The sequence below is a fragment of the Chelon labrosus genome (assembly GCF_963514085.1).
Source record: "Chelon labrosus genome assembly, chromosome: 8".
Classification (NCBI taxonomy): Eukaryota; Metazoa; Chordata; class Actinopteri; order Mugiliformes; family Mugilidae; genus Chelon; species Chelon labrosus.
Genome location: NC_140358.1, coordinates 12,722,159 through 12,748,944, shown reverse-complemented (window position 1 = coordinate 12,748,944; position 26,786 = coordinate 12,722,159). Strand labels below are relative to the sequence as shown.

General features: G+C 42.5%; 2 protein-coding genes across 2 annotated transcripts in view; both read right to left on the bottom strand.

The window, feature by feature from the left end:
• The window catches only part of LOC311491359 (protein diaphanous homolog 1-like), a gene marked incomplete at its 3' end in the record, with an annotated part of 39,266 nt that extends 27,205 nt beyond the window's left edge, over positions 1-12,061 (bottom strand). The window contains exon 1 of the mRNA XM_084549264.1: positions 11,258-12,061. Within this exon, the coding sequence (XP_084405390.1) occupies positions 11,258-11,359 (102 nt within the window). The 5' untranslated portion in view covers positions 11,360-12,061. The remainder of the gene's footprint in view (positions 1-11,257) is intronic.
• A 2,120-nt stretch (positions 12,062-14,181) lies between these two features.
• Positions 14,182-14,843, bottom strand: smim32 (small integral membrane protein 32). Its single transcript, XM_084549775.1, has one exon. It carries the CDS (start codon positions 14,792-14,794, stop codon positions 14,453-14,455), a length of 342 nt encoding a protein of 113 aa, XP_084405901.1. The 5' UTR covers positions 14,795-14,843; the 3' UTR covers positions 14,182-14,452.
• Positions 14,844-26,786: the final 11,943 nt, after the last annotated feature.

Below are 26,786 nucleotides of genomic sequence, written 5' to 3'. Positions count from 1 at the left end.
CCAGGCGCTCTCACCCCATAGCAATGACACTCACAAAAATGGTTTAAGAACAACTCAAAAAAACATGAAAAACAGCACAAGGTGTTGACCTGGCCTCCAAATTCACTAGATCCCAAACAGATCAAGTATCTGTGGGATGCACTGGAACAAGCCTGATCCACAGAGGCCCCTTCCCTCAATCCATAGGACCCAAAGGCCCCCACTAACAACCCTCTGTTCCCAGACACCACAGGACACCCTCAGAAGGCCCTTGTCCATTCTCTGATGAGTCACAACTGTTTTGGAGACACAAGGGAGTCCTACGCAATATTAGGAAGGTGGTCATAGTGTTATGGATGACTGTGTATTTTACAGAAAAATAGACATTTAAAGGCAACTATAATTATTATAAATAGACAATTATGCCGTCAGAATGCAGATGGTCCATTTTTTTAAAATACTATTTCAAAAGTAAACTGAACTGAACAAAACGACAATCAAGACTATCAAGATTATAATTAGACTGGGTTGGAGCTAATTTTAATTCATGGGAAAACTGCAATATGTTACTGGTTGAGGACTTAACACATTTTCCACAAGTTTATTGCCAATTCTCTCACCCAGAGCTGATGCTGTAATACTTAAAACAAACTGTTCCCTTGCAAGCTAACAAGTTTCATTGCTGCATCACCAGCATCAGCTTACTTTGCACTTCTGATTTTTCATTACAGATTAAAAGAAACACTAGATGGTGGCACCCAGACTCACTTAAACAGTGTTGGTACCCTGAAGGACTGAGTCTTAGAGGTGATGAGACTGCCACACAGCACATTTAAACTCTCCCGCCTACACACACCGTCGACTTAGATGCCAACTGCAGCATCGATCAGGGCACATCACAATCTCAAACTTTCACTTTCATCATAAGACACTGAGTGACACAAACGGCCACAAACACACACAGCCAACAGTAAGGGATTTATTTTAAAAATTACTTCCGCTACATTAGCTTATATGGAAATGTACAAAGTAACTTCCAAAGCATTAATCCCATCTGAGTGTCTCTTTTAAATACAGTGTGCGTCTTCGTGTGGCCAGTGTTTTTTTTCTTATGTGTGCATGATGAAGTTGTCATTAGAAGCATTTCTGTTGTTGCTCTCTTTATATTTTGCTGTATTTTAAACAAAGATACAAACATGTGTTATACAGTTACTTGGGCAAAATACAAAACTTCTCGATAGGCAAGTGACCAGTTAACGTTAGGGTTGGGCGGTATGAGCAAAATCTTATATCACGGTATGAGCAATTTCATATCACGGTAACGGTATATATCGCGGTATGGTTTTTTTCCCCCTATAAATTCAATGAATGGCTTAAAATAACCATACTGTCTCATTTGATTATTTTCCCCTTTTATTTTTATTTGCTCACAGCAGCATAACATTATTTTAAAGAAAATATAATAATATAATAAATAATAAGCCACAAAGAAAGTGCAAATGTCTGGTAAATATTGAACTCCAGCTTTAACTTAAGCTATAGTGTGTGTGCAAATGTAAACACAGAGCTCCAGCTTAATAAGAAATAAAAATAACTAATGAGAAAAAGTATTTTCAAGTTTTACACAAGGTAGCAGGTGCATCTTTTGGCTTTCATAATACTGCTTCGTATGTTTTAACTTTAAGTGGTGGAAGAGGTTACTGGTGTTTCCACCTCCAGCAGCAACAATCGCGCGACATTCTTTGCAGAGAAGCCTCCGCTTCCTCGTGACCGCCATGATTGTTATCACTCATAGACATATATACATGTCTATGGTTATCACTCAGGTAAAGCGGTTTCTTCTTTTTCGTGCTCATGCAACCACGCCAAGCAGTCTGCTGCAATGCCTGCAGTGCCCCGTGTGTCGAGGCGGTGTAATTACAGCGACTCAGAGAAATGCCGCAGACATCTGCTCTTTCTCCGGAATAAACGGTATTGCAAAATCTCTACCGGTAGACACTTTTATACCGTCACCCGGTATAATACCGTCATACCGCCCAACCCTAGTTAACGTTGATCCATAAACACGTATTGCATCCAATATAGATTACACTATGAAGTGATAACAGACTTCAAGTTCACCAAGACAACACAGGGTGTGGATGCGTGTCCACAGTCTTGAATACTTTGCTGTTTTTACTCCTTTCCAAGAACCAAACAATAAGCGCATATTCGTGAGAACAGCCCATAGGTCTATACTGTTTACAGTCAAGGTGATACACATAGCAGTCTGAGATTAGCTATAATCGCTCAAGGAACAACTGGGGAGAGCCATAGAGGAGGACTGACACTGTAATCCTAACTAAGCCCCCCCATACACAGCACAAGCAAAAGACACATGCACGCACAAACACACTAACTTAAGAAAAAAGTTGCACCGGTACATATACCAGTATCAAGTGTTAGCCCAATAGTGTGCTAATGTATTCATACTGATATTTGTAAAATAGCTCCAACACAACACTTGATACAACTTTATAGCGACATGACCTTACCCTTCATTAGCTGCAAAGGGTTAGCATCAGTGGACACATGTCAGCTGGCGTTTAACAATGGTCTTTTGGCCCGGAGAAGTGTTGCCAGTGGGCATTTTTAACATTCCATCGTAGCCTCCTCCCACATGAAAGACATTCAGGTGCAGCTAAACCAGCCTATAAAAAGACTACAGCCTGACAACTGTAGACTGACTTGCCCTCGACCCCAAGACAAAAAAAAAAAAAAAAGTGTTTATTTACAATAGAGGTTGAAGGAATTCATATTTATTTTTATTTTTTTTTAAAGTTGACTATTATGTGATGAAGGTCAAGTCAACATCGCCCAGTCGCTGATGACGTCACAAAAAACAATGAAATCTATATTCTTGATCTGAATACATATGGTGGGAACAGACGGCCCATTAGCTACATACTGTGATATGTATAGCCAATGTAAATCTGTGCCATCAATAACATTTAATAGCACTTCACAGCGTGTTGAAATGAGACAATGAAGCCAAGTTTAAAAAAAAAAAAAAATGCAGTATTTCTCTGAAGCCTTTTCCACATACTGCTGCTAAAAGTCTAATATCTCTGACAATGAAAATTACCAGCAAAGTGTTGATTTGCAGCCGCCATCTCTGTTATCTCTGTCATCTCTGGGTCTGCATTGCAGTAGTACTTTTGCTGTATTGCAGGACTGACTTACATATTTTGCATGTCACGGTCGTATGGGCTTCATCTTTAATAAAGTATTTTCACACAAGCGTGATGAACCCCTGCTTGTTTGCTGCAACGACCCACTGGGCTCCTCACCTTTCTTCTCAGAGGCAACCGTGTTGTTATTGTCAAGTTGCCAGTGACTAGTCGACATGGTGTATTACATCCAGGAAGTGACAAGCAAATATGTTATTAAACCAGTGGGGCCACACATCTCCCAAAGAGAACACCACCATGGTTTCCATTTAATCTGATATTGAGGTAGTCATCTGTCTCAATCTACTAAAGATAATGCAGTTGCTCAGTGTAAATGTTTCAAACTGGTCTATTTGGCTCCACTGAAAAAAAAACCTATTTTCTATCTTTAACATCACTAAAGCCTCTAAAGCACCCAGGCGTTCAAAGCCCCGAGTCAGTCAACATATTTACTAGCCCACTGGAACTTTCTCGTACAATTGATGGAAAGGAGGGATTGAGAGAGATAAGGGTAACCAATAATGGGGATGAATAAGGAAGCATCCTGTTCGCTATTTTTGCACAACTTCCTGTCACAGCCCTCAGAATTTGAGAAATAATACGACAGGAGGGAAACACTGACATTGTTGCGTGTGTATGAGTGCGCATGCACGCAAGTGTGTGCACACAACTGGGAAAAATAAAGAGAAGTAAGATTTAGCAGGTGACGAAATTAGCGCATTAATAAATGAGCACGGACAATGTTTGAACAAATGCATAAGTTCCTTCATATTTTCATGTGTTTTCACTGAAAACAGCCACAAGCCACTCCATCCCCACCAGAAATTCCCATAAATGCACAAAGTTTATTTAAGCTAAAGCCATGTGAGAGAAACAGCCTAAGTGCACAAGCATGTAAATTAAATTTAACTAAGAGACTTTAAACTGTGAAGGCCTTCAGGTGGAGTCAGATTAAACTGACTGCGATACATATTCAACAGCTTCAATCGACGTATGTACAAAGGCAATGTCTTTGATGAAACCATTTCTCTGAATAAGGGGAAATAAAAATGTCAAAGAACGTCATGCAGAGGAAACGGAACGCTGCATTTTCTCCTGACTCTGTGTCACACTAGACAACACATCAACAAACACAAGTGACACAAATATTGGCTGCACCACCATGTGACAAGAACAAGGGATAGTTGTGGCAATGACAACATAATAAGTCTGCTGCTGACCCAACTCTTTTTCCCCTCCCCTCACCAATCAATCATCATCCTGCTCCTGTGTCAGGACCTGCCACTGCAGGCCTAGCACAGTGAATGACACATTTAGTGAAAGTATGAGGAGGCAAGACGTACAATGCGCAGTCACAGAGGTTTGAACTAATTAGACAGCAACGCCAAACTTGTCCTCGGTGACTTTGCCCAGTGGGGCACAATGCTAACAAAGTCTAGCAACAGCACTTACAGACAGTCGGTAATGGCTGCTTAAACAAAGTACACTAATTACTGAATATTGACAATATGGATTAAGTCTTCAAAAATAATACATGTTGTTTCACTGGAGCTGCAATTCACAATTGTTTTCATTATCTATTTATTTGCTTTACATTCAAATAAATATTAGAATCCAATTTCTCAGAGATCAAAGTAACATCCACTGACGAATCTAATTATTAACTTATCCCAGAAAAAATTCTATATTGCATATTTGGTGTATAAAAAGATTTTCTGATTATATACTACATGAATATGAATGTGAGTTTTTGATCAAATACCTGACACTGTTCCCACCTATATAAGTTCTTTGTCTTGGTAATGACCTTATTCATAATTGCTCTGTGTTTTGTTTTTGTGTTTGTCTTGTATGAATCGCCACTCTACTTCTATATCATTGCAGAGATCAGTGAAGTGGTAAATTCTGAGTTTGCAGGTTGGCCTTCTAAGACTTAACTAAAGCACAGCAAAAGATTATTAATCATACCTTGTCTGCCCAGCTTCATAAGCTAACCCACTAGCATGCTATAGCTAACTGAGGACAACTGGTGCGCTGCTAACACATTCCAGGTACAACTCACTGTTCTGAGTTTCTGTTCCTGGGACTGCATAGATAAAAGTGCCAATGAGACTATTGTGATTGTAAAATGTGGATCACAGATCAAACTAACCAGAAGTATCATGCTGAACTGAACTTCCTGTACCAATACACCTTAAATATCCAAAGCCTTTTTGATATAATGTTACCTGAAGACACAGGCTCACAATCAAGAGTAAAGATCAACCAATCAGCTGGAGGTGAGATTCCTTTCCGAGAAAGGTATTTTAGTGGTGTCGTGGCTCTGCATTCCACTGTGAGCCTGCCCCAACATATTGGTGACTTTTATTACACAACTTAGTTGTCTCTCACTCAGTCAGAACAGGCTTCAGAAAACCGCTGCTCTATTTTGATATGTACAGTACAGGGAGAATGGAGCAAACAGAGACTACTAGACACATTAATCCTTGGTATTTAGAAGGTAGTTTTTAAAATTACATAAATCATTTGCAAGCATTCACGAAGTAGGGCTGGATTTTAAAAAAAAAATGCAATATACTGACAATTTTAATTTGTAGTATCTCCAATATCTATTTGTCGTGCATGTGCAGTTTGTCAGTAAACATGTTATGTTACATCTGCATTAAATATTAAATGTTTCTGCAGTGGATGCTTCTTGAAAGCAGTTCAATTAGAGCTGCATAAAGTGTACAACATGTCCTTGGTAAAAACAAAGTTAGTGTGACACTACAGACACAAGCAGTAGCATTGTCAGCAAACTCTGGCTAACGTTTATTGTCACAAAAATAGTGCAGAAGAATTAGAGGACCAACTTTTCTTTCCTGCCTGTACAGTTGCTGGAGCTTGTGGTACTGATAGTTCATGTCTGACGGGATGGGAATTAGTTCACTTTACAATTAATCCAGAATGGTTTCATACAGCTTGAAACTTTCACCCATGTTCCACTTTCTTCCATATCACATCCTTTATTTCGCACAGGTGTTCTATCTTCAACAGCTAAATTAAAATTACCCGCTGATGGTTATATGCCTCAAGTCACTATGCACATTTTATTCATGTCTTTTGAGGCTCATGCAATATGCTTAATGTAAGGAAGACAATGAAGTAATTTCAAATATTACAGAACATTATATAACAGGGAAGTTGACCGATGGCCTTATGATCAAAACGGAAAAGATGTCACAGTGATCACTGGCATTTGATCCAAGTGAAGATTTGTGCGAGACTGGAAGAAATTCCTTCGCAGTATTCTTGAGACTTTAAGGCTTGCGAGTTCTTTCGAAGGTCCCTGACATTGGATCACCAAATGTGAATCGGTTCACCCTTGTTTTCCCAAGTGAAGATTTGTGCCAGATTTGAAGAACACCACCCGATCAGTTCCTGAGATATCAACTGTATTCTCAAGAATGCGAGATGAGGGCACAGTGACATAAAGGCGCTCAAGCCTAATGCCTGTGGCACAGAGGAAGAAAAACTCTTGCAATCAAATCAGTGACTCAAGGCGTGGCCACAGGTGCAACATGTTCTGTACAGACTCTCCCTGCTCTGTGCGATTCAGAATCCATGAAGCCTGTAACCGTAACCTTTTTGAATCATCAGGAATTTAAGCTTTATACCACCCGTAACTTGTTATTATCGCTCACTACACACCCACTGCTGCAAATGTCTGCTTTCCTTAATCTCCTTATATGCGTTTGTCTTTTCTGGCACTTTCCCACACTGTCTTTTTTTTGGTCACACGCTGTCCTTCCTTCCTTCCCTCTTGATGCTTCTCTCTCTCTCTCTCTCTCTCTCTCTCTCTCTCTCTGCCTCCCCCAGTCAATGCTCACTGATGGCTCACTTGCTTTCCTTGTTCAGCACTGCTCTGTAAAATACTGTCGTTCACTCTGAGCCAAGAGGCCCCTGCTACTAGCAGTCCATTAACCACTCCAGTTTCACGCTGGCACTCAGTCATCCTATTCTTCAGTTCACAGTATGCCCTTCTTCCCCTGAGATGTATAGGACAGGAAACGATGTGTCTCTGTCTGCCTAGGTGTGTGTGTGTGTCAAGGAAGAGAACAGACATGGTTTAAAAGAAAGACGCAAAAGAGACCTACCGTGCAGAGGAATAAATTTTTAACTGCTCTGCTTGACTCAAGACTCAAGTGTGACTAAAGGAGTCGTGACCTGACTGGCTTCATTTGTGACGCTATCATAAATAAAGCATTTGCTGAGGTGGTTCCCCCAGGATGTAGGTGCACTGCTGCACATGCAAACACAAGATTTTAAGCTTGAAGAAAGATGCACTTATCGTTGCTATGAGACCTTTAACAACAAAAAGCTAAATCTCAACCCTCATTCAACGCTGAGAACTCATACCAAGTGGCAAAAAATCTGAGCACCCAGATACAGAACCATATTCAAGTCATACAGACAAAAAGGAAAACACCAACCCCATTATTTTGCTTTGTGTATCTTTGGTTGCTGTTGTTGTGACGGTGCTTGCGTGTACTGTGGTTGTCTGTGGTTGTCCTAACTTATGTGTTTTACCTCATTTAGGGGGTGGACCAAATAATCACTATGTTAATCTACACACACTATGTCATATCTGTAATGTGACAGAAGTAATCCAACTGGCAGGTTGGGATTCCATGCCAGTGAAAGTCAGCAAATTTTCCAACTCAGTGAATATTTAACAAGAGAAAAATATATTATGCTTACACAGTGTTTTTGTCACCCACTACAACAGGTCAGTCTTCTTCCAGTTTCAGGCAATTAGTAATATGATGTATTTTTGGAACTTACAAGTTACATACTACACAGTGATTACCAGAATTACTGAAATTATTGATTCCTATTAGAGTACAGTTTCAAGTAATTAAAGTTATTCTTTGACGTAGCTTTAATCTGAATGAAAGCTCTATTATTCTGACTCAAAACCCATGATAATAATAGACTGACAGATAATATGAAATGGAAATAACTAATAAGTAACCAAGCAATCCCTGAAAATAATGTAAGGGCGCCTCAGAAAAATAGGTTATTTCTCCCCTTGGTAAGTAACATTCCTAACCAAGGTGTGGATAAAGGTCAACTTCTTTGATCAAGCAAACCTTCCGCCTGAAAGAAAAAAAAATCAGACAACTTGGCAAACTCAACAAGGTGACCCAGAGCCAGAATCTGGGATTTATAATTCACTTTGTTTACCAACAAACTGTCCAAGACAGTGATCCCTAGCTAATCCACACTGTGCCTGCCTGCTGGATTGAGCCGGCATTTTTATGTCAACACCATTCATGGATGCTGATCCTTTGTGTCTCTGTGGGCCTGAAGAACACAGATAGCTCTAAGGGGAGCTAAAATGACCTGCTTTTGGTTTCAAACAAAATCCAAATATGTTGAGCTAAAGATCTACCTGTAAGCGCTGTAAACCATGTTAATAATTCCTTTTAAATATAAGTGCAGGCCAAAGCCAGCAAAGCATGTGAACTGGAACAAACAAACATCAACTCACACAAGCTCTGGATGACCGACCTGCAACACACAGCAGGGGAGCATTACAACAATACAGTATGTTTTATGTGGGGCAGAACGTTCAGACCTTGCATTAACATCTGACCTGTGGAATCCGATCACAAGTGGCCAGCTTTAAGTACCTGTGGTCACACTTGGCATTAAATGCATCTCCACATGTGTCCCTAGCCAGAACTTGAGCACCCTGTAGGCAAATAAACACCGACATCATTTGGGGCACAGACACTGGTCATTACTGAATGGTCAGCTCCTTAAACGTGAACATGATCGCATTAAAAATGAACCACTATGTTTTTTTTTATAACAGAATCACATACCGTGCACTGTGTTAACTATTTTCATCTGTTCGTTCCTGTTTTTACATATTAATTATACAAAATATTGTAAAAGCTCTCATTGCTAATGAGCACACATTGCTTACAGTGCTTTTTCCTTCTCATGCGATCATTTATGATAGCTGTTGTGTGTTTGTTGTTTTTTTTCCTGAATGAATGGGACAAAACACCACTTACACAAGAGCACTCGTGCCGAGTAGGTGGTCTTGAATGTGGCCCAAAAAACATTGCGTGTTCACACTAATGAAATAATGTGCTCAAACATGTGGTTTGCGATCGAATCGCTCAAATGCCGTATTCACACCTGTACTTTAAGCTGGTCACTTATGATCCGATTGCCCAGAACGGATGTATATGCAAGACCTGAAAGGGACCAAAGCAAATATTGCAGGGGTTGATTTTGAGGGTAGGGAACATTTGATACATTTGTTTGTGATGGGGCCGAACATAAAGACACTTATTTTAGTGACATAAAATACAAAAATGGCCACCAGTCTTAAAATTTGCCTGTTATAAACAACCCAGCAGTTGATTTAATGCCAAAACAGGTTGAAGTCATTCCAACAACACACTATGGACAACAAAAAAAAAAAAAAAGCATCCATCTCATATGAGACTCCTCCAAAATCTGTGACTTATCGAGTAAGAGATGACAACCGAAACTGACAAAGTACCAGGTGACAGAGGAATGGGTACGACAAAAAAGTGTCACGTATCACACCATGTTATTGTCGGTGGTATGCCTGTGAAGAGGTAAAAGGGAAATAGATAAGTCAGAGACAGAGTCAAGACACATGAGAGCGCTGACGTCACAATCCTAATTTTACACCCTTCACCTCTGTCTGACCTCTGACAATGCTGTAACAAAAAATCTTCCAAAATAGGTTCATATTTCAGTTAGTGAAATACTGAGATCAAGGGAATACCCGGTTATAAGGTGGCCAGTCTATCTGCAAACACACAAGCACGCACTCACACATTCTGCATGCAGTGTTATCTCGGGAACGTTGCACAATTGGTTTCTGTTTATGACTCATATTTACTTAAAACCCTACCTAACCCTGGGTATACATTAACACTAATACAATATCCAAAAAAAATAACCTGGATGACTGAGAACCTCCCCAGACACACTGATATAATTTTAGACTGATTACCAAAAAAACTTCTTTCAATTCTTTAAACTGAAGGGTCAGAATGAATATAAAACCATAAATTTACAGTATGGACAGCAAGTACGCAACCTCTACTAAAATGCTACTTCTGGTCATCAAAAATGGGCTTTTAACAAAGCCCAGCCACAATGCAGCTGCCAGGCATGTGTGCCACTAGTTTCATGCCCAAGTCGTACCATTTACATAAAAAAAAGTTCAGAACAAAAGGCCTGAACAAACTGTTCTGTATTTAACTGTGTGTTGTAACAGTTTGTGTGGTTACTCCTGTCAGGGGGGTCCAAACCTAAACTAATAAAAGCTCTGAAAACCACCTAAAAGTAACTGAGCATGAGAGAGTGTGTGTGTGAGGGGGGGGTAGAATTGTTTATTTGGTCTGTGCATCCTCTATGGTTACCAATTGTCACTGTGTACAATATCAGTTTTCGCCTGTTGCCAGACATGGGACAAGCGGTTAGGTTACACAACAGTTTGCACTAGCTGACGACACACACATCACTACTGGTGACTCTCACTGCCCTTCTGTGTTCCAGGCAGCAGACTGAATCATGAATGCTGACACAGCCAGGTAGATACTACATGATGTCATTAAGGCCAACTTCAGTTAAGACACACCTTGCCCCAGTTCTGCTGAAGTGTTTTTATTTCTTGTATACTGTAATCAGAATGGATTAGTCATGTTTTGACATGTTTCAAAACCTCAGAGCTACACAACTTAATGTTTCTTGCAAAGTTCAAGTTATCAAAGTTGAGTGCTAGCTACTTCCTCCTATGCTCACATTTACTAGTACTTTGACCTGAATTGTGATTCCCACAGGGCCACCTTTCAGACTCTACTGACAGCTTTAGAGGGGGGGACGTAATTATTACAGGTATGTGCGTTTGTTGCTTTGTAACTTCAGCTGAAAACTAAGAGGAAGAAAGTCTAACCATCAGTGGAGTTGAGTTCGGCCCAACTCCACAGTTACATGACTAAGTGTGCAGCAAGCTGAACCAGGGGAATACTCACAAATTTCTTTTTCGCGTCTCCATCATCTTCTTTGCTCTTCTTTGATTTCTTGTCCTTCTTGGGACCAGCAGCTGAGGCTGAATTCCCCGTGTGTTGATCCATATTTATAAGTTAATCCGCTTCCTCAAATTGGGTGTCAAGATAAACACGTGTAGCAGTAATCTCCAGTCGCTCTCAGCACAAAGCTTTTGTTTTGCTTTTTTTAACTTTAGAAAAATCCAACTGGTAATAATTCCCCTGGGGCCTAGGCTACTTGCTGGCTAACTAGCCACAATTAGCACAGTGTTGCTAATGATTTGGTGGAAAGCCAGCTACAGCTACACCAAACGACCCCCTTCGCTAAGCCTCCTGTGTGTATCACTGAGGGAGGGAAATTCAAAGCACAGCCCCAAGTCCTCGGGACGAAAAGTACAAAAAAAAAAAACAACCTGTTGCGTCGATAAAATACAAATTCGGACGCGGCTCTTCTATTTCACACATGTAACACAGCCCGAAGTGTTAACGGTGTGAATTTTAAGTCCAGAGAATGTGCGGCACTAACTGGGCTAACGTTAGCTTCAGCTAGGCTAGCTCCTCGGCTATAGTAACGGTAGGTACGGGGAAACAAAAAAACAAAAACTCCTGTCTTTCCACTTCCACGAGTTGTCTCGGCGACCGCAACGCGGGCGACGAGCTGGTGTTACGGATGACTAGGGTCGACGGTGTGTTCCCAGTTTTGTTCCCATGTTTGCGAGAAGTTCAGTTAACTTTTTAACCCCTGTTTGACAGCGGGGAAAAGAGTACGTGTTTGAGCAGTAGAAGAGTCTTCCTGTTCTTCTGACAGTCCGGACAGAGAGCTTGGGGAGGAGGAGCCTGCGCTGTGCGGTCTGCACCTGAGAGGATTTAACTGACAGCTCTGTAACTTGCCTGCACCACGGAGCCGAGGAAGATCACATCCAGAGACAGAGAGACAAGGTTTGCCGCACAGATTTAGACGGAAGGAATATTACTGTTCCAGTGTTCGCATGGCGCTATTTGAAGTTTAGAACGGAACAGGGGGACACGCAGCAATGAACTGTGACATGATTGTGTCACAATCTAGAATTCACAATGAACGGAAGTGTACACACACACACGATCACAATTCAGATGTCAAGTAAGCACTGCAGGAGAGCAACCCACCACCTGCAGGCGGCACAGGCCATTTAATCTGAATAGGTGGGAAGAAAAACATTCACTGGTAAGTAGTACCACACTATACAGATAGCCCATTAAATTAGCCTGCAGTTCAGCACTAAATGAGTTTTAGGAGGACTTTACAGAGACATTTTGAAGAAAATTATTTATAATTTAGCATAAATAGCTCGATAAAAGATAATGTATTGCCAGTGGGCTAATTAGAAAACGTGTAGCATGATCCCCTCTGCAGCTTATTGTTATCACATGAAGAAATGACTGTGTGCTCAAAATGTAGCCTGGGTGAAACTTAAGCTAAAGTTGCAGAATATGTTAAGAAACCCTGTCACTAAGATGAAAGATCTTAATTGCACACGCGTTACATTGATTATCGACAAAATGTGTGTCAGGAACAGTTGTCCTGCTTCATTTTTTGCCGTCACCTTTGCATTTTTGTGAAAGTTTAAACATATTTGACCTGGGCCCTGGGCCGTTTTGCACTCCGGCTACACTGTGCACATACATCAGAAAACTTGGAGCGCCACCAAGTGGTTAAATATATAAACGGCAGACTCTGCAGCGTCACGGGGAACAAAACGGCATGCCAAATAAAGTTAATGATCCAGCCTTATTTTTGGCAGAACGTCTTCCAAACATAGTCAGCCCTCAAAGTCAGTAAATGCGGCCTTCTGTCTCCCGCCTGAGAGATCTAATTTCATGACTTCTCAAATCCACAATTTATTTTGATTATGCACCACAGACAAAAAAATAAATAAAAATCACCACATTTAGCTGATCTCAGAGGAAGTTTACATTTCAGATGAAGCATTCAGGAGACACTGAATGAATGAATGTTCAAAATGTTTTTGACTCCGGTTCCTTTGGGTCGGGTAATTTCGAGTTAAGTACTTGAAATGCAATGTTTCCATTCGTCTCAGACGCACACAAACCTGGGCAAGCGCACGCACGCACGCACACACACACAGGCACGGGATTGCAGCGATAGTCTCATATCTGTCTTGGTATGTGAGAGATGTGTTTTCCAACAACAAGATTGGAGAGGTTTTGCGCATCACCGGTGGCACTGAAACAGACAACAGTTTGCTTTATCGCGCCGGGTTCGTCATACTTCAGCCTCGAGTCTTCATTCTTCGGGATATTGGCGCTATGAAGTGTGGGAGAGAGGTTAATTAAAAGTGAATGTGCGCGATAACACCGCCAGCCCTGTGGCACTCGTAAAAACGTCTCTACGGGGGTATTAAATGATAAACAGTTGGCCCCTCACATCAGCAGCTGCAGCATCTCCAGCGTCGTCATTCATATACAGGTGCACAGACGCAAAGGCTGACACTTTAAAGCAGATTTGAATGTCATTATATAGACCCCACAATCTGACATTTAATCCTTTTACGGGGCTGGAAATCGTATCATTGTGTTGTTTCACAAGACAAGACAGTTACGTTCTAGCCTTCCAAAATATTATAGAAATCTACAGACTAGTGTCTTTCTGTGTTGGCATAAGACACAGATTCATCTTGACAGGGCCAGTGTCAAATATCTGTGAATTTGGACCCAAACCGCAAGTGCCAGGTCTACTTTGAAGGCAATTAGACGAGTTAGTGTGAGCTTGGGAGCACTGTAAAAATTTGTTTCTGCTCCGTGGGGGGCACAGGAGGGCTGCAGCGGATGATGGATTGCTTCACATTATTTGGGCAACTGGAAAGTGCAGGCCACATGAGTCACTAATTTGATCAGAAATTACACTGTTTTCTCTCCACCTGACGTAGACCCACAACACTCAGGGGAGCTTTCTTTTTGGGGATGTGGCTGTGGGACTTGAAGTGAAAACAACCTGTGAAAAAAAAATAAAAATAAAATAAAAAATCAACTTCCTGGCTGATTATTTCCTTTAATGTGTCCCAGACAAAGGCGCCCCAGTGCGCGCGGCAGCAGCAGAAGTTCGTGGGTAATCCTTTTAAATTCCCACACGAGTCTCACTAAATACAAAGAATCCCAGAGGTTTGTTCTGGTGGTCTTGCCTCATTTGTAGGAGGTCCGGGCCTCTCTCAGTGACCTGTCATATGGCATGGAGGCGAAGAAAGAGTTTCGGAGCTGGCAGTTGATGAAGAATACAATGAGCAGCACCAGCAGGAAGAGCAGCAGGCACATGACTATGTAAGTGATCAGGTCCGGTTTGTGGAACTCGCCCTCCCGGAGCCCTCCTCCCCCTCTCCCCGCGGTGGGTCTCAGGAGAGCGGCCACGCTCACCGAGCCGCCGTGGGAGGCGTTCAGGGAGGAGGGGGCGTGCGTGGTGGACTGGGCCATGAGCACCAGGTCGAAGTCTGGGGTGTTGGTGGAGTTGAGGAGTATCTGCCTCAGCATGGCGCCCCGCGGGCTCACCGGCTGCGTCGGTCGGCTGGAGGATGAAAACACAGGGGGGTTATGTAGCCCGCTGACCCATCGTCCGTTCAGGCTTATTACATGGATACAGTAATCAGTAGTAATCACTGTGTGGCACATTTTAGGAATTTGGGATAAAAATGTTGCATTCCAAATAACGCCTGACAAGGTCACTGATACATAATAGCTATACACTGTGCAGATCAAGATACACTGATGCCATTATGAAAATACCACAAGGCTGTAGTCACTGCGAAGTAAAAACTGTGGATCCCACCGTACTTACTTTGGGGTGAGCTGCGAAGAGTTCCGCAGGTGAGCTGGAAAAGACAAAATCTCGGCTCCGCATTCCTCAGAGTCCCCGGCTCTGTCTGCTCCAGCGTCGCCGACCGAGGACGCGCCGTAAAGAATCAGCAGGTCGAGCGGCTCAAATCTGCGCCCACAGACCGGATGAGTGGCGAGCGCGCTGTAACGCAAGCGTCACCGGTCACATCTCAAAGAAAACTGAACAAAAATCCACGTGTGAGCGCAGACCAGGATCCCACCAAAGCAACGCACTGCCAGTTTCCACTTGTTGGCTTCTGAATCCAAGTCGTCCTTCCAGGCGTGCGGCTGCTTTATCACAGGCGGCAGTAGATATCCGAATGTCTCTAGGGTCTGGCAGAGGTGGTGGAGTTCAGCGACGGTGACCAATACAAGCTCGCCCGCTTTGGTGCGTCCAGCGCGCAGAGAAATCAGTAAGGGCTCCCGTGTCCCCTACCACGTGAATGTCTTTTGATCAAGAAAAACGATCGGAATTGTTCAACTAATACCACTGACGGTCTGACCCTAAAGGTTTATCGATCCAGCACCACTAAAATGAGATGAAAGCAGCATTAATCGAGGACAAAACACAGCAGCACACCAGGTCGTGAAGAGCTTCCTATCTTCTGCCTTCCTGGGTTCCCTGTGCTATCTGTGACAGAGAGAGGGAGGGAGAAAGACAAACAGAAAGAGAGAGAGGGAGGGAGGGAGAGAGAGAGAGAGAGAGATAGGCAGAGAAAGGAAGAGAGATCTATCTATCTATCTATCTATCTATCTATGCAACTGGCAATCAACAGTGTTCCTCATATAATTTTAGGAGTGATGAGAGAAAGTTGAGCTCGTGCCAGTTTTTGGCCAGTGTGGGGAATGTCTCACACTGGAGTGATGGGAGAATTGGAAAAGGTGTGAGATTTGTGAGTGAGTGTATGAACTCATGGAGATGGAGCTGATTAAATTAGAGAATGGGTCCACCTGGCTGTCCACTTATCTTAGTCTCAGAGCCTGACTCATCTGAAGTGTTCAGCTTGAAATAAGTTTTACGTTTTGACCGAAATGCCTGTTCAAACACAGATGTGTCGGCTCTTTGGGAAATAAATGTTGTGTCGCCGCTAAAAAGAAAGTGCAGAAGAATATGATTGGAGGCCTGTTTGCTTTTACTCGATGTCTCGAAACATAAGTGCGCATAAAAAGGGCCGGCCCCTAAAAAGCTGGTTCATATTCATCTGCACCTGCTCTGTCACTTCAGAAAGGCTGGCAGGCGTACAGCAAGGACAGAAGGGCACAAACCCACTCGCAGGGATGCACACATATACTGACGTAAACTAGCCCCAAATTGGAAAAGAGACACGGAAAATGACAAGTTTTAGGCACGTAATCTACAACCTAGAAATACCTTGCAGTGTCTCGGTGTTCACCATCAACACATGGTGCTCAACACCAAAGAGGATTACTCCGTGTGTCACATGGAGAATCTAAATACAGCTTCAAACCTTCTGGACAGTTGTGACGCATAAGGAGATCACTCCTGTTATTGCTTTTTTGATGTGGCACCCTGCTTCCCTGTTCGGCTATAGGCTGCTATCCTCGTCCCCATCTCAGATTTGCACGCGTATTCACGTTACACGGGCACAAAGGAAATCTGACCCACTTTAGTCAAAATCTGTAGGAGCGCCTTCAAGTGATGATCAGCGTTTTGTTTGCGAATGTGCGATGCCCAACTCACCCCTCCTAACCAGGTCATGTGGTTTAAGGCTAACAGGGGAAAAGGAAATGGAGAGAGACAAGGGTTGTAATGTACCGTGGCTTGTGCGTTGATTGATGCATTGCTCCGTGACTAATTGGAGTAGTTATCACGAGCGGTACCCACGATAAAAGCAATTTTGATCAAGAATGGCGACTGGTAGTTCTTCACAAGCACAAACTTCATTAAGTGTCTCCCTGCTCACTTCATGTGTTCCCCCTCTAGGACATGCACACACAGAAACATTGAATAATGCAATGGGGTCTATGCATCACCTTACGTATCATACTCCCTGAGCTGTCCTCTAATTACCTCATGCCAGTGTTTTCCATTTCTGTGTTGTGTGGTCTGTTCCTCTTTGTGCATTTGCCTCCCTTCCTATCTATCTTTTTCTCTCTCTCCATCTCTCCGCTCCCCTTTCTCCATCTCTATCTGCTTCTTAATCCTTTTAATCCATAAAAAGGGAGGAAAGAATTCAACGAATCCACGTAGAAATGAGAACTCAGAATGGAGATAAACAAGAAAACCTAAAGTTGGAGCATTTTTCTGGCATTTTAATAACGTTGTCTTACCGGACGAAGGAGGAAACAGGCAGGGAAGATGCTTAAAGGAAGCTTAATGTTCCCGTTTATGGGACATAAGCAAAGCAAACAGCAACCCATGCAAGTCAACAGGGATTATGTAGCCTACACACTGCAGGCACAGCACTCTCCCTTTTTTCTCACTTTATACACGCTATTAAAACACACAGCGATACACACTCCTCTGCACTGTCAGCTAACTGGAGAATTGGGTCTGCTCACGGGGTGTTATGTCGTTACTCTTATTTTCTATTATTTCCAGAAGATAAAGCATCAACATTCATAAAATCTCCCCTCAAACCATTCTGCCACCTTTTTACTTCATTAAGTTTCCCTCACCTCAAATAAAGGCCTTGTCCAGTGAGGGTGAAGCGAAGAGCGCCGGCAAAAGAGGAGGTAATCTGTACACACGGCAGAGCTTTAATCAGCTATTACTTCTAATTCCTTTGAGACAAAAGTGCTCGAGTCGACTGGGTTTTGTTTATTTTCGGCCTCATGAAAGAGTAATATTGTTTTGCTGCCTTTTCTCCTCAGCTTGAGCTCCGCGGCGCATCGGAGTCATTCGCCGCACAGGCAGGAGTCCAGCTGCCACCCAGATATACTGTCTGTGGAGTCTCTGCTGGCCCATAAAAACAATGCTACCAAAGCCCTCAAATCACCTGTGATCAATACCTCTAAACAATGAAACGGCATTCTACTGTGGGCTAAGACAGATACAGACATATGCACACACACACACACACGTGGCATCTGATAACAGTGATACTCCCAGACAGACTATGAAGACTAAAGCACAGAAAACACAGACAGGCAGATCCCGAGAATGCGGAGGTGCACACGCAAACACACGCAGAACAGACATCTGGCATGTATAAACCACAAGCAGGACTACACGCACACTGCTACTCGGTAACATAAACACAGCCGGAGAGACGGACGAAGAGAGAGAGGGGAAAACATGCGATCACACAGCACAGACAATGTGATTGCTAGTGGCTACACAAGCAGCCAGGGTTATGTTATCTCCTGTGTCAATATACCTCCATTATCAGTCTGAATGAATTCAAAAAGAATCTCAAACACACAAAGTCTCCCCTTGCTCATTTTCCATGTTTATTTTCTTCTAACGATCATTTCTTTAACCTCTACGGGGGGAGAAAAAAAAAATAATCATCCCGCAAAATAGGATTTCTCCCCGCCAGTGAGTAAAATGCCCCCGTTGACAGAAATCAGATGCTTTACAATTAGTCACTTGATTATCTTGCCTGAAAGGCTGCTTCTCATCTTGGGGAGGAATCAAAGGAGAATCTCCTGCTTTCTCTCAGAGTAAAAATGATAGTCAGTAGCCTATGAAACACACAAGAATACCACTTCATTGCTTCAGTGTACATACAGGAAATATCTATGTTACATTGATCCATTCACACTTGGTGAAGCCAAAATCATTGGTACAGTGTGTTGTCATTTAAATTACAATAATGTAAATATTAGAACTGGTACATTTCATGCATTGTACCACAAATTTACACTATTTTCTTTCAGTGTTGTGTTGAATTAGCATTTTATTTCACACAGTGTAGACCCGGATCCCTGCGCAGGTCAAGCAGACTCAGCTTTTATAGTCCACCAGGGTATTGCAAAGTGTGATCTGAAGAATAGTAAACAAACTGCAAGCAAGGAACAAAGATGCTGGGGCTCAGCCAGCTCCTCTATTTCTTTGTGTTTCATCTGCATTTCAAATGTGAATAATTCTGGGGAGCTTGTGTCCAGGATCAGCGAAGACGGTCTCAGAACCCCATGTAAGTGGGTGCTTGTCGTGCTGTAGCCATGCGATAGAGCGGAGACAGAGGAGGAGGAGGAGGAGGACGGGACCAGGTGTGGGTGAGGAAAAGAACTGGGAGGGAATCACACAGATCAAGTGGGAAATAACAGAACCAGTGTACCTTCCAGGACAGAGTCTCTGATTACGCCTTGAGTATATATATGTGTGTCTGTATAGTCTCGATGAGGAGAGGAGGAAAGACAGGCAACCAGACAAAAACAACTACTTAACACCATCATGTTCGGGTGACCGAGGGCACAACCACCTGTGCTTCAGACAGAACTAGCGGCAGACAGCACAAGAGCCAAACAAGAGAAGGGATGAAAAGACAATGGACATAGACAAACAGAACGTGACAGAGAATAAAGGAGACGCTGAAACAAATAGATGGAGTAACGGGGAAAAAGTGGTGGGTGGGTGGGTGAGAGAATGTGAAGGTGAATTAAGCAGAATCAAAGACAAAGAAATGGGAAAGGCAAAGTGAGTCAGAAGATGAATGGTGGTGCAACCGTTATGGCTAGCCCATAAAAGGGAAACTATGTGGTAGGTACATAAATAAACTGAGGGGAAAAGTTGCTGTATATTACAGGCAGCAGCTCTGGGATTGGTATAAACATAACTTCCTCTCGATGTCTCACTCATTCTCTTTTCTTACTCACAAGTGGCTGCTGAGGGTGAATGGGAGAACGCTTCCAAGAAATGTTCTGTTGTCGATCATTGTTTGGCATATATACAGATTGTGGGGCAGGATTACTACTGCCCACAGGCACACATGCTTCCTCTGTGTTTGATCACAGGACAATCGAACAATCAAATTCATATATTTAAATATAGAAATAAATATGTAACATTTTGAAACGTTCATGTGCACCCAGAATACTGTCGAGTAATTATATTAGTGGTAGGACGGTGCTAAGGCGTTAAGATCGGCATGTTAAAAGCAAATATGTAATGTTTAATCTGTCATGGGGAGCCTTTACTGATGTCTGATTTTAATTCAGTACCGGCAAATTTGGTTGTTTTTCGCAGGAGAACTCACGCTGAATCAAATTTAAAAAATGATTATGAGTACACACGACTAAATTCTGGATCAGGTTGGTCCATATCAGACCGGTGCACAAACAGAGGAATTCAAATAAGTTCTCCTCAGATAGGGTTAAACAGCAGGTCAATGTCGGCATGCTTGATCAAGCTGCTTGTACACCAAGAGACATCAAACTCACTAATAATCGAGCTCTGATGATTACCTCTGCAAAACCACCACCAGCTACAACTGCATAAAGTTTATGGAAATTAAAAAACCCGCAAATAGGCCGAATAGAAATTATTAGAAACATTAATTTGCGGAGAACATGGCTTCCGGGGAAAAACCATCCCATTGTATACATACGTAGCTGCATGTTCTCCCGTTCCTCAGCGCCGCATCTCGCTTGCCTCGAGGGCCCGGCGAGCCACCTGGAGCTTGCCAAAGTTGTCATATCACTCCTCTCATCCATCTTGAATCGGTGCGCTAAGGCTTTGAAGAACTGGTAAGCACTTGGCAAATCTTCCCTTTTGATAGCCCCCCAATGGCCCCATCCTCCACCACTCCATCAACCACCTGACTGCTCCAGAAATGAGATATTGGCGTTTCACCAACGATGGGGATTAATTCAAAAAGAAACATCTCCCGACTATGGATTTGTGTTTTTGTTATTTTGTTTATTACGGAGTCTCGCGTCAGCTCCATAAAAAAGGAGTCAGAAAGAAAACAACATATTTTAATGGCTCTAATCAAGTTCGCGTCTTTGGTGATGGATGAGCATGGTTGTTAGATTGTGACAGCTCAGCTCTGCTCTGCTCCGCGACACAACTGTCCTTTGGTTTGTTTAAGAGGTTTTTCCTGATGAGGTTCTCTCCAGAGGGCTTTGTTCTAATGAGATACTGCGGTGAAGGAATGAGTTCGCTTAAGGGTGTGATTGATGCCTGGGATGGGAGCTGTATCTCTGAGTGAGCGTGCGCGAAAATGATGAGTGACACGTTCTTGTCTTGTGATTGTACGCTTGTGAGGGCCTTTTTGAGTCGAAGTCTGCTTCCGTTTTAAATGCATCCATTAATATTGCGACATAAGCTCTTCTTCTTGTTGGTGTACAAGCAGGTTAACCTTTAAATGTGTTTATGACAGACAATCTGGTGTGTGAGCGTGCATGCATCTGTGAGGATTCTCACTTCAGCGAGTGCGTAATGCGTGCAGATTTCTGGCGAAGGTGGTGTTTGAGCACATCTATTGGGCTTCTGATAGATTAAGAGGAAAGGGAAAGCTGCTGTATGGAAGTTTGTGTTAAATTTGTGTTTTTTAATATGTGCACACTGCGAAGTTTGTCTAAGAGCATGCTTCCAGGCAGGGGCACGTTGGCGAGAGAGGCTAACGTCTCCTCTAAATCCCTGGAATCCCTGTATTTCAGAGGCAGCAGGTCATATCGCTCACTGTTCTGCCGGGAGAGACAGACAGAGAGAAAGACAGATGGAGGAGGCGAGAGAGAGAGGGAGGATGAAGAGGACGAGGGAAGGAGCAGAAAGAGGGAGGGCAAGGCTAGAAACACTTCCTTGCCCCGGGCCTCTGGGACATATTACACCAGAGAGGGGATGTCAGTTATATTGTGGTTCTCTCTAACGCACACATACACACAAGTCTTCTAGGTCTTGCAGGCAGAGAGGCCAGTGTTAGCTCTCAGGTCACACACAACCAAGCATAAACAGATACACTTCCACAAAATGTCATCTCTTGATTAAAACAGACAAAACACAAACACTTGTCCTTCGAACACAAATTCACAAATACGCACACAGACGCAGACACATTCACTGGAAGGGTGTTTTATTGAGTAACGCCCTGAAGGCCAGAACTCATATCAAAACTCTGAGGGAGAGCACTGGAGGAAATCAGATAATAGAATTTCCTGTGAACTTGCAAAAGCGCATCTCCCTCAGACTCACTTTGTTGCTATGGAGATAGTCCAGTAAGGGTCTTGGCTGCTTTTTTTTTTTTTTTTTTTTTATGTTGTGTGTTTGTGTGCAGCAAAACATTTCTGTACAGGGTTAAATTAGGTATTTGGTTCTTGGAGACGGTGTTTTGGCATTTCTATTTTATTGGTCTGTGAGTGCAGTTTAACAGATACTGGAAGGAGAGAGGAAGAGTGGAGCAAAGAAAAAAGAGAGGAAGTGGCAAAAGTTATGAACCAGACTCAAGAACAGGAGGTTTCTCCTCTGTGAAGACGTAAGCCCCTTTTTTCTGTAAAGTTAAAGACAGCTTTTTGGAAATATATATATCATATTACATGAGGCAAAACTCACTTGGTCTGTTACTGTTTACTTCTCCAAGAACTTCATTATAACTCAGACTTTCTAATGAACATTAGCACATCCTGTTTCCTTTCTACTTACATCGTTATCACTTGAAAAGAAGAGGACAAGTCCAAAGAGGAAAAATGAATGGAACACTGTTTTAATCAAAGGTTTGTCTCCTTTGAAAAAAGTTTTGTACAAAAACCCAGCGGTCTTTTGTCATTTTCTCAGATGTAGTCTGAAAGACAGACACGTACGGGAAGTGACAACTTGACAACAAAAAGTCTTAAAGTGGACTGCCTGAAACAATGCAGAAAAAGTGGTGAGTGAACAGTGTGGAGGAACTGAGGCCTGATATACATCTAGACACACATCGGAACGCAGTGTTTACAGAGCTGCTTTAGGACGGCTTTCAGGATATGACTCTGTCTCACGCCAAGTATGTTTGCAAGGTCAACTTGACTCAGCTTACGCTCACTTACAGGAATGACAATTTCCCAGACGCCGAGGCTTTCATTGGATTTTAAAGCCTCTTCAAAGTCGCTGTAAAACATATTAAATCCACACCGGCTTTGTGTAACGCATTTACAGCGGCATGCATTTGGTGTGGTTTTAAGAAACTGCTCCTTTATCACGTGATAGACATTAGTACAACCTCTGGGTATGGATAGCATTGTTGGAGGTGGAGAATGCTAAGCTTTATTTCTAAGCCTACTTCTGCTTCAAATCTAACAAGCAGAATAACATACGCAGCAATGCTGCAAGACGGGTTGCGCGTTTCCAGAAAAGAACTCACGTGGCTGGACTAACAGAGAAAATTCTTCCTCCTTCTTCCTTGGTCAGTTCAATGGTAATACACATCGCATCTGCTCAGTCTGCTCAGTTCCAATGGTAATAGCTCGTAGATAGCGATGCAGACACTCCAGCACATGAGTGTAAATGCCCACAACAGCTTAGGCCACTTGTTTAGGCTACGACATAGGCTTTTCTTAGATTTGATGCACAAGTGCAAGCCAAGTTTTAGCGTAGGGCGTAGGTTTGCAATGGTTTCAGTTTTGGGATCAAGTGTTTTGCTGCTAGGCTTTTCTCTAGGCAAACAGCAATTCCTAGCTGGTGGATCTTATTTGATATTCGTACAGTATCTTGGAAAGGAATGTTTCTATTATTTTGACAACCTTATTTTAGATTAGTTTTTGTTTAATTTAATCCAGTTTAACAGCGCCACAAAGTACATCCTCAAAATTATCATACAGTTGAATGACCTCCTTTCTTACGTCGTTTCAACATAAACTGAACATTAAAACAGAAGGCATTCATTTTACCTAGTGTACCTAATGTTTTGGCAAGAGAGAGTCATTACAGTAATACTTTTAGCAAAACTTCATGCGTATCACACAATGTTATCACACAGTACATTTAGACAGGTTGGGCACTCTCAGCTGCTCAAATGCTTGTTTGAAGAGCATTTGTTCTGCATGTGCGCACTTCTGTGTGTATGTGTGTGTGTGTCCGTGTGTGTTTGTGTTCTGTGTGTATGTGTGTGTGTGTCCGTGTGTGTTTGTGTGCGTTGTTGTAGGTTTTGTTCCAGCACCTGTCAGCGACCGATGGGTGCAGGCGGGGACACACACCGATTACTCAGCACAGGCATACAAAGGACACCGAAGCCAAACAAGTTTAGAGCTTACTCCGTTTAATTTAAGGATCAAAAATATGCCAGTATACAGTACAAGATTTCTTGCGTAGAAGTTAAAAATACAGTTTTTCAGGTAATCTTGTCTGTCAGGTGGTGGGAATCATGACCTGTGAGTCTCTACTCGCCTGCTTCTGCACACGGAAAATAATAAGCAGCTCTCACACGTAATACAAATGAAGACACAAGCTGAAGTCAAACTACCTACTTCAATCTGGAAATCTGACCCTAAATAAAATTTGTGCAGCTGAAAGAAATTTGGTCACTCAAGATTGAAATCGTATCTGTGGAAACATTAAACTCTCAGTTATAATTAAAGCTTTTCGATTTAATATACCACTCTAATAGTGCCAAGAATTACGCTAGGGCCTACTATACCTATAGTGAGTTTAGGCTCCTAGACATCTTCTAACTACCTGTAAGAATTCAAATATAGATACATTTGTCATGGCAGTAACTAATTTCACGGTCTTGCTGAAATCTTACTGTAAAAGATGATGTTAGCGTGGACAAGATTGACTACTTTTACTCCGTCAAAACAAATGGCGGATCTAACGGGGTTGGTAGGTGCAGCAGACCTCTGCTGACCCTCTGCTTTCATGGCTAATAACATGTGTGCGCAAAAAATAATTTGCGTGGTATCCAATTAGTTTTAAAAGGGATGGAAGGGTCTGTCTGATCTATTCTAATTTTGTGAATCCCTCAAAGAATTATTGGAACCTGTTCAGTCCGATGATTAAAATTTATATTAACCGAATCTGTCTCATGAAGTATGAAGTGTTTCATAGGTCAATGTGAGAATATACACAGACCGGGGAGGGTTGTCAGCACTTGTTATTCCAATAAGAAACTTGATTTCAGAAATGAATGATTAAAACAAGTCAGTTACCAAAGCATTCATCTCGTTCAAGCTGCTAAATTCTGATGGAGTGACACGTTAATGGGTAATCTTTTTTGCTTCCTAATCCAAACGTAGCCTGCGTTAATGTGATGCATGGACAACCAGACTGATCCTACAGGTCAAAATCATTGTTAGCACCCTATCTGTACCAACATCTGTACCTAGTTTGGTGTAAACCGCTGGTCCAGTTTTCTGCTCTGCATAATAATTTGCGGTCTAGATTAGCTCATCAAACTGTCAATTATTATTTTTTTGTTAAAGCTCTTAGTTATTTATTAAACTATGCATCGACACATTCAAACACAGTACTATAGTTTGTGCGGCAGCATGTCCAGTCTGTCCAGTTAAATGATTCAACGCGGCCTCTGCAGCGGAATCCCACTTGCACAGCTGAACGACTGCATTCGGACATAAACATGTCTGGCTGCCCTGAAGCGATCAGACAGAACATTTTTTGCTACCTTCATGTGCTTCACCTAAACGCTGCCCTCTTAATTTAAAGCTGGAAACACAACCCCTCGAGGACATGTCACTTTTTTGGTGACTGTTTTAGAAAATGTGTCGCATGGCGTTAGTGCTGCAAAGGCACAGTAAAGAGGACCACAGCAGGTATTTATAGCGAAAGAGGTCGTATATTAATCTTTCCTATTGATATCTGTGTATCTTATTTGTTGTCGAGATTTGAAAGAGGTTACAGAGATGCTGCCTGGAGACTTTTTATTTACCCTTTTGTTCCATTTTATAGAAACATAAATCTCATGGGGCTGCAACATATACTATTCTGTGTGACATAGACATGGGTTTCTGGGTGACGTTAAGATGAAGTTTAATTAAGTTTTTAAGAAACTCCTGCTTTTTCCTGATTCCTCCGACTCCTGATCATTATTTGTGCATTATGGGTGGAGATGCATTAATTAGGTAGCCTGGTGTATAAAAGTGTGTGCAGTATCTCGACAGGCGTCGCTGCTCCTCATGACAAAGTGAAGACACAGAAGCAAAGCCAGCCTTTTCTGGTGTGAATAATAGTGGCAGTTTTTTTTTTTTTAAAGATATCTTTCTTGCCTGTCCCCCTCCCCCCCTCCCCCCCTCCGGTCCTCTCTCTCTCTGTGTCTATGTCTTCTCTGGGTCCCTCTCTTCTCCAAGTTTGTGTTACACTGATATCTCTTGGCAGTGGATGTGGGGGCCATCGTCGCTGCGCTGCCTCAGCCCTGTGCCCTGTGGTGCCTCCCTATATCTCACGGTGCTTGTGTTCTCCTCCTCATTCGTCTCCCTCTGCCTCCCACCCAGCCTGCGGGCCTCATTCTTCCTCTCTCACTGCCTGAAGACACCGCCTTTAATTAGAATCGAACTGTCAACACAAAGCCCCTCCGACTGATTTCGACTTCACCTCTGGTCCTTTGACCTCGTGCTTACTTGAAGCTGCAATCTTCTTCTCACATTCCTCCCTAATTGGTCATACACAAATCACCTAGCTTTTAGCTAAGTTGGCACATTTTCACTCTGCCACTCTGTTTTCTTTGTCTCAAGCTTCTCTTCCACTATCCTCCAACCTCACGAACATCCTGCTTCCCCTACCTCTTCCACTATTGAGGTCTTAAAAATACAGGTCCTG